The following is a 9405-nucleotide window of genomic DNA, read 5'->3' on the forward strand; positions in this document are numbered from 1 at the left end:
CGCGGACAGCCGGATTGTTCGATTACGTCCAGTTTTTTTGATAAGCGTGTAAAGTGGCCGGTATATTGGCCCCGGCGTCGACGCAAGGCGGCAAGTTCGTTTCCGGTTGTCATTATTTGTTATATAATTGAGAATGGAGTGGTTATAACTTACTTCTGTCGACGATTGTCCAGTTGCGGCAGGAGGCTGTGTGGTTGCGTTTCAACCACCGGATTATACCTCTTCGAAGGTGACGGCCCTTGACGTTACTGACCTCGCTGGGGTGGTAACGCTTCCGCTGCTGGTTGTGTTGGATTCACGTGGCACTGTGTGATAGTGGGTGTCACTGGTGTGCACTTTTCACTTGACCCTGAATCCGGCTCGAAGGACCAAATGTTACGACTCTTGGCGGAGAGACGCGGTCGCGAGGAAAACGCGTCAGCGAGAGGCGTAAGTTCTCGCTACGATTTGGATAATCGACGCCGCGAAATCGTCGTTCCCCCTGTTTCGGTTAAGATAACAGAGGTGGTTAAATGAATATGAAACAGTATAGTAAGTTATATATCACCGTTTATTCTGACAACTTGTAAAGAAGACAGTTACGCTGGTGCGTATGTACGAGATGAGTGAGTGACTGATCTACGGGTGTATTCCCGGTCAAAGGATGTTGACAGTTCGAAGGATGTAAAATCAGTGTGGTTCGGAGAGGATGCTGTGACGGAGGAAAGCTAAGGGTGGGTGTGTCTAGCCCACGGGGCCATCGGATTTGTTGGTGACGATTTTAGTAAAGAGAGTGAGGGAAATAGGCTTCGTTGTTAATTGGTTAATCGAAGGGTCTTAACCGCCCTCGAGAGAAAGTGGTTAGTGGAAGGAAAGTTGCATCATACTTGAGAAAAACTTCCCTTGTCAAGCCGTAGTAGACTAAGGTCTTTAGAAATGCTTCGGAAACAGACGTTTGTTCAGTTTGAAGGACCTCGACCAGGAAATTACTGAGATTTATGGAAGGTACTTGAGACTATTGAGCGTACGCAGTGAGTATCCGAAGACATCTGGTTGCCATCTTGCCCACGGTGTGTGGCCTGGGCTAGGTAGAGTGTTACGCGACGTAACAAATTACGTCGGTTCGGAAGTCGTATTACTAGATACTTATATTTACAGATTTCAATTCACTTATCCATTGATTGATGTTAGGACAAATGAGGAACTTCGCATCTTATTACATTAACAAATAAAATGTATTGTTCTTGATAAATGGTATGCAGAATGGTATTGGAAATAAAAGACTGGTTTATATTACAGTTCACGTGACTGATAGTAGGAAAGCAGTGATGGAAAGTGAGGCAACGTATTATAAAATTGAATCCCTAATTATAGCATGTAGATAGTATTTTGAGTGTGGACGGAGGACAAAATTATGCACATTCCTTTTTCAATTCAAAGGAAAAACATCATCGATGAGTCAGTTGTCAAAACACGATGGAAATTGCTCGTTGTTAATTGAGCAAGTTTGATATAATTACACAAGCTAAAGATTTAACTTGAAATTTGTTTGAAGAAATTTATTTTTGCTTATACCTGATGTCAAGCGCGGTATTAAGTATCATGCTTTTATAACTATTGTTTTAAATATTTTTGTGTTGAAATATTGTCGTTTGGGTGTCTGTTTTGTACTGGAGAAGTACCCGAAAAAATTATACTCGTCGTGTACAGCTAAACAACTACAGACAGTTGATTCTATTCCTGGAACGCGTTGGATTCGTGTTTACATGGTACGTTGATTGGAATGACTTAGAGGTGGGATACTGGGAGTGTGAGTAATTATGTTTCAGCCAGGATTGGATAGAGAACGCGTTTAATCGACGTTTAAAGATCCGCTTAAAATACACATGCTCTGGTAGTTTCTAATTGGATCGTTATAGATGTCGTATACTTTCTGCTAAATCCGTTTTTGGGAGACATTAAGATGAAAAAGGTCATATTTTTATCTCGTAATGTAATGTAAATTTCGATGATTTGGCTGCATTGGTTGATTTTATGTATCAGGGTGAAGTAAATGTGGTTCGGGAACAATTATCTAGTTTTTTAACAACTGCTGAACTGCTTGCTGTACAGGGCCTTGCCGATGGTATAGGAAAAGATAATGATAGTTTAGTAGAGGTATGTTTTTCAAAATTGTTAAATATGATTAGATATTTTCTGCTTAAATTAAAATAACACACTTGTATCACGTCAAACTGTGTTTCGGGATGACATTTTTATATCAACGTTATTGTTTTTGTATTCGTAATGACGCAATTTTTTTGATACTAGTGCTTCAAGAAAATAATTAAAAGTCAATAGATCTTGTTCATATATTTGATTTGAATGTAATTTAATATATTATTTTTACAAGATTTATGTTCCATATACATATACATTTATATAGTTACTATTCTCTGCTTGTTTCATACGAATTTCATAGTCTACAGCCTACTTTATCTATTATGTGTGTAACTTAAAATAATTGGAATAATTATTTTTGCATCAACATTAATGTCCGTGCCAAATAATACGTGCAGTACACCTTCATACGCTATTGATTATTTCCTGTAAATCAAGAATTTTAATATAATGTACAAAATATATAAAATTTAGCATTAAAATTGTCGCACATATATTTAAAAATTAATTGGATTAAAGTATTTTTCAAAAATTCTTAGAATGTCAGGCCAACGTAAGATTTTACACGGAACTAGTTTCCATTTTCGCGCGTAAGACTACGTCATAAAGACAGGGGTGGGGGTATAAAAAGCGGACTTCAGACGCGCAGCGTAGACTTCCCTTAGTCATCTTACGACTGTGCTGTGAGGAGGGTGTTTTGCTCGGTGGTTTCAAATCCTTTGTGTGAAGTTGTGTGAATCTACATCAAACACGAGTTGGATACAGGCTGGTACACTTTTTACTTATTCAATAATTAGGTGAAATAGTTGAGAAAGCATGGCGAGGACAAAGAAGGGACTTTCAAAAACTAACGCCGACAAGCCAGAAACTGAACGGTTACTAACTTGGATTGACGAAGTTCGCCGCAAAAGATCAAAGTGTCGCCGAAAGCGCAGACGCGATTTACGGATTGAAGCAGTGCTGACGTGCGCTCTTTCCAAAGCTAAAAATGATTTACGCATCCGGCGATTATCAGCAGCTTCAAAATGGCAGAAATTTAAAAAAACAATGATAGAAGAAGAAGTTAAACTATACAAATTATGAACTCTACAATGGTGAGGACACGGAAAATCCGGAATCGTCTCAACAGAATCCCCGGGAGGAGCCATCGTGTCCTGAAGTGGGCAGTTTAGACGATGTCGTGTCTAAGTTGGCAGAAATAAAAGTAGCGTTACGACGCTGAAGTTGCGGGAAAAATGCAAGCGATCAGGTTTGGAAGACCTAACTGTGACAAGAGGATTTCTCGCATCGTTTTATCTACCAAATGCGTAGAGATTTCAACAACTAAATGGAATCTCGAGCGATTACGGAGCACCGTGTATTACGTCGGTGCTGCAAGAATGGAAATCGCATTACTATCTTGATGTATATATGGATATTTTTTGTTTGCAGTCTCACCGTACGAGATGGCATTGGGACAAGCGGAGGGAGTTGGTGTTTGCAGCGATGCTGAAGCGTACTGCACGCTCGAGGACCCCATGTTCTCCAGTCTCTGCGCCGTTCATTGGTTTGGTTTATATATTATATTATATGTATTGGTTTGGTAATATACGTAATAATGAGCGTTCGAGGTATGTTCGAAGAGTGGTTGATCCGATATTTTTTATTTTCAGAAATATTTACTTTGTATGTTTTATAGTTTGAAGAAAATTTGTATAGTACATTTTAGCTTGTAGATTTAGTAGTATCGTTTCTAATATTCGCTCCATTATTCTGTACGTCAAGATTTTGTATATTTGCTTAATGTTGATTAACAGTTTTGTAGACTTTAAGAAATGAAATGAAATTAATAAAATTTGGAAAACGTGTACAGTTTTTCTGCAATCTTCTAGTTCATATTAATGGCAAAAGTGCTTTTCTGCCCCGCATACTACACATAACGAAATTATGTTGCAGGCAAGAAACCCGTACATGTACCCAGGCTGTTGGCCTTCACCGGCAACATTATTTGGCCTGCCTCTGCATGAGATAAGGAGCGACGAGAGAGGACTGATACGGCATAAAGAAGGGGGGAAATGTCTTTCTTTTTAGAAAATCGTGCACGAAGTTTTCTGGCTGACGAATGGGTTGCACCATGATCAAGTTGTACATAAACGTCTCATCACTCCGCGCTTCCGTATCTTGAACATCCAAGCATCAACTAATTCGAAAATCATCTGACACGCGATACTCATAGGCTTATTGTGACGAACTACAGCAAATTGTAGCAAATCTTATTTGGTGGGCTCTAATACCTTTTGTACGTTATCTGTGCTAATGTGTCTTCTCATGTCCCGAAAAGTGTTTTCATAGATTGTACCACCAGGTTGTATGCGAGTTGTCGAAGCACACAAGACAAGCCTCCACTGAATATCAATAAGGAGAGACTGCGCTAGGGGTAATGGCCCCCCCCCTAACGCCAATTCAATATTCAGGAAATATTAGGACTGGCTAGAACTAGAGAACGCGTGAAGGGGTGCAACTGAAGTTAATTCATAAGAGAATCCTGGAGCATCCCTGTCATACGCGTCGGGTGGTCATCGTGGAGTTTTAGTCGGTAAGAGTCCGACACTACTCTGCTGTTACGCAAGCACTGCAACAGCGGAGTGTCCATGAGGATTTCTCCACGTAAAAAAAAAAAAAAAAAATTTGTATGTGAGTTACTCTGGCTTATCAATATGCCCTGTTCAAAGTTGGCCATGCTGAATACTGTCACAGGCGTCTATCTTCCTTAATAAGAGCTGTACGGGATAGAATAATGAGACTACCAATATGTGTACTCGTTAGTGTATTTAAAACAGATCTTGTCGCAAAACGATATCTATACAGACGTTTAGTCACAGTTTATACTGAATCGTTTGCGATCACGTTCGTTAAGTCATAATCGTCAGAAGGAGGTCAAAAGATACAAATTCGTCTTGTCTTACGGATACATGTAGCGGCGCCATTGTTTTGCCCGGAGCTTATAATTCCTTACAATACCTCTTGATATTCCGAAGCAAAACAACAACATGGTTTGCAGCAAATTCTAACTCTTTTGACGCTACAGAGCTTTTTAAGGCATGGATAAATTGAACGCATCTTTGTTGAGTCTAGATGATCCAGAATGGCGAACTACCGCAAGTAGAGCAACTAATCGAAATATTGGACATGCGACTCCTTCTTATCCACTATCGATCGAAGCGAGCGACTTACACCCGTGCAGAAATTCCACTACCTACGATCCTCTTTGACCGGAAAGGCCGCGCGAAGCATACAATCGTTAGATGTCACCGAGTTAAATTATTCGATCGCTATTGACGTTCAGAAGGAAAAATTCGACTGCCACCGTCAAGTCTGCATGCGCTACTGGGACTTGATTTTTGATTATCCGAAAATAACCAAAGAGACACCCGAAGCGATAGATGATTTTCTTGAGACGGTCAAGGTAAACCTCCAAGCGTTAGAAAAACTCGGTGAACCAGTTACCTCAAATGTCGCTCTTATAAAATTATTCACGTCGAAGCTACCCTCAGCCATCATTCGCAAATGGCAGCGCACATTGCCGGACAAGAAAATGCCGTCATATAGGCATCTGGTAGACTTTCTGAAAACACGGACGAACGGCGACAGGACAAGCTCTGCATCAACCGTGATAAAAAGGGAGTCCGATCAACACAAACGTCAGCGACCGAACGCACCGCGAAGTTACGCATTCACAAGTACACATAATACGTTGGTGTGTCCGAATTGTCAAGGACAACACGAAGTATGGAATTGTGATGTCTTCAAAGCGAAGTCGCCTAAAAAACGCCTTGAAATCGCCAAGAGGGCGTCTCTATGTACCAATTGTTTAGGTAAGGGACACGCTATTACTCATTGCTCCGCCGGTTCATGTCGCATCTGCAAGCAGCGACACCATACATACCTACATCAAGACCATGGTCATAGCAAATCACGACCACGTGTAAGCCGGTCATCGAGCGGTCGATCATCGAGCGATCGATCATCCAACGGTCGATCACCGACCCCGCGATAGTCACATCGTTCGAGACGCGCATCCACGTCTCCCCGATCGTCTCCCCGATCGCGAACGACGGCATCGGGATCAAATATATCGTCCAGTCCTAGACGACAAGGAAAACAATGACGTCATCAAACGACCTTGTGAGGGACCGAACCACAGAAAACGGACTCATTGATCTCGCTTCCTTGTGAACCACTGCAGCACGATTTGTTAGTCACAGCGCAGGTCAACCTATTGAACAATAAAGTTCAACCATTCCGTTGTAGAGCTCTGCTAGACACCGGCTCTAGCATGAACTTTATCACCGAAAAACTCGCTGATTCGCTAATACTTAACCAACGGAAATGTTAGGTCCCAATCGGAACACTCAACACGTTATCGACAACCTCGAAACGTTACATCACGGCCACGATCACCTCCATCGACGGCACATACGAACGCACCTTGACGTTCCTAATCATACCGACAATATCGCCTTGGGTCCCAGATCAACCCGTAGATCGCTCAATAATACATATACCGAGGAATCTCCAACTAGCCGATCCAAGATTCCATAGGCTTGCGCCGATCGAAATATTGTTGAGCGCCGGACCAACGCTAGCATCACTCTGTGTCGGCCAACTTGACATCAGTCAAGCAAACGGGCCCGACTTGCGTCTGCAAAAAACGCGATTCGGATGGGTCATCGGGGAGAGCCCAACCTCGCAATCATCAGCACTCGCATTTCACGCCTCCACGGCGGCTTTACAGGCGGACCTCGCCCGTTTTTGGGAAATCGACGAATGAACGCCCACTGCACACATTTCGGAAGCGGAACGACAGTGCGAAGAACACTTTCGAAATCACGTTCAACGCACCAACGAAGGGCGATACATGGTCGCTCTCCCATTCAACGAAACAACTCCTTCGCTTGGATTCTCTAAGACAATGGCGATGAAGCGACTCATTTCCCTCTGTCGTCGATTCCAACGAGACAAACGATTCGAAGCCGACTATCGCGCCGTGATACAAGAATATGTGGAATTAGGACACATGACGAAGATTACCACGGACAACTGCACGGACGACGGATATTTTCTGCCACATCACGGTGTGATCAAAGAGTCCAGCCAAACTACAAAACTCCGAGTTGTGTTTGACGGATCTGCACCAACCACCACCGGAGTTTCATTAAACGACGTACTTCATACGGGACCGAAACTACAAGATGACTTATTCTTCATCCTTCTAAGATTTCGTTCTCATCAATACGTCATTACAGGCGATGTCGAAAAGATGTATCGACAATTTCTTGTGCGTCCAGAGGATCGAAAATTTCAACAAATTTTGTGGCGCAATTCTGATGGAGAAGTTGACACCTATCAACTTAATACAGTGACATTCGGGCTGTCAGCGGCCCCTGATCTAGCCATTCGGTGCCTCAAACAACTGGCGGACGACGGGGGACATCGGTACCCACGAGCGGCGACGGTCTTACAGCGAGACTTCTACGTCGACGATGTTCTCACTGGAGTTGATAGAAAGGTCGAGGCACGATCATTGAGAACGGAGCTCACGGAACTGCTTAAACTAGCCGGCTTAAACATTCGAAAATGGGCATCGAACGACCGGGAACTGCTACGAGGACTTTCCGAGCAGGACATAAACGACAAGCTGCTACTAGGCGAATCGCAAACCTTCAAAACTCTGGGTGTGGTTTGGAATTCCTTTGACGATTCGATCCTATATTCCGTAAAAATTAATTCCACCGCCTGTCGAATCACGAAGAGAACAATCAGCTCCGAAATCGCCAAGATCTACGACCCCCTCGGATTATTGGCACCAGTGATCGTCCGAGCTAAGATGCTGCTCCAACGACTCTGGACTTTAAAAATTGATTGGGACGAATCTCTACCAGCTGACGTGCACACGGAATGGAGCAAATATTATGCACAGCTGCCATTATTGAATAACGTGAAGTTTCCACGTAAAACGATAATCAAGGCTGCAGCGGAAATGAATTACACGGGTTCTGTGACGCTAGCGAAAGGGCTTATGGGGCATGCGTTTACCTTCGTATCATCACTCCGGATGGTCATGTCTGGACACGACTCCTCACTGCAAAATCAAAGGTGGCCCCACTGAAATCACAAACCATTTCAAGGCTGGAACTGAGTGGAGCACTTCTTCTCGCATCATTGGCCACCACAGTCCTTCAAGCTTTACCTAGCAACATTTCTCGGACTGTTTACTGGACGGATTCTACAATCGTACTTCATTGGATCAATACATCACCCCATACGCTGAAAACCTTTGTCGCTAATCGTGTGACAGAAATTCAGCAGAAGACTCACACCTCAGATTGGCGTCACATTCCCACTGCCGATAACCCTGCAGATCTCATATCTCGAGGCCAATCACCCGAAGATTTCCTGCGACCAACCATTTGGCAACATGGTCCGGAATGGCTCCAACAACCAGAAAGATACTGGCCGACGTGGAACCCAGTACCATTAACTGAAATATCAGAGCAGTAGAAAGCAACATGTCTGGCCGTGACTCCCGCTGACCACAGTCTACTGGAGAGATTTTCTTCTTGGCCCAAGCTGATTAGAACTACCACTCGTTGCCTCCGATGGAGACAAAAACAGGATCGAGGGAGACCTCCAACCACACATGATTTAACCAATGCGCAGAACAAATTGATCAAACTGTTACAACTCTGTTATTTTTCAGATGAAATCCGCACTCTCCGAACAGATCGAAATTCTGCAGTGAAGGGGAAGCTGCAACGACTCAATCCATTTCTCGACAAAGACGGGATGTTGCGAGTCGGAGGCCGACTCAGTCACTCATCAATGCCGTTCAGTCAGAAACACCCACTCATTCTACCCAAATCCTAAGTCACAGCGCTCATAATCGAGCATGAACACCTCATCAATGTCCACTCCGGAACTCAAGCTACCTTATACGCCTTAAGAAGATCTTATTGGCCTATCGACGGCCGTAGTCAAGTTTGGAGCACGCTGAAGAAGTGCGTCCGTTGCTGCCGAGCTACTCCACCTCCAGTGGATTACGTAATGGGCGACCTCCCAGCTGCACGGATAACGGAATCTCGACCGTTTACCAACGTCGGAATAGATTATTGCGGACCGTTTTACATCAAAGAACGAAAGGATCGCAACCGACGCAAAACTAAGGTATATGTAGCAATCTTTATATGTCTTGCAGTCAAAGCAGTCCACATCGAGCTGGTCAGCGAC

At 43.5% G+C, this 9405-nt stretch overlaps 1 protein-coding gene and 1 pseudogene across 1 annotated transcript; both read left to right on the forward strand.

Annotated features, from left to right (window-relative positions):
- Nucleotides 1-601: 601 nt before the first annotated feature.
- On the forward strand, nucleotides 602-6286 carry LOC117216116 (annotated as a pseudogene).
- An 804-nt stretch (nucleotides 6287-7090) lies between these two features.
- On the forward strand, nucleotides 7091-8679 carry LOC117216118. The gene is made up of 2 exons (XM_033462641.1): nucleotides 7091-8176; nucleotides 8275-8679. The coding sequence occupies exons 1-2, from the start codon at nucleotides 7091-7093 to the stop codon at nucleotides 8677-8679; spliced, it is 1491 nt and encodes a 496-aa protein (XP_033318532.1).
- Nucleotides 8680-9405: the final 726 nt, after the last annotated feature.

Source organism: Bombus bifarius, unplaced genomic scaffold, assembly GCF_011952205.1.
Source record: "Bombus bifarius isolate JDL3187 unplaced genomic scaffold, Bbif_JDL3187 scf7180000010175_frag, whole genome shotgun sequence".
NCBI classification, from domain to species: Eukaryota; Metazoa; Arthropoda; class Insecta; order Hymenoptera; family Apidae; genus Bombus; species Bombus bifarius.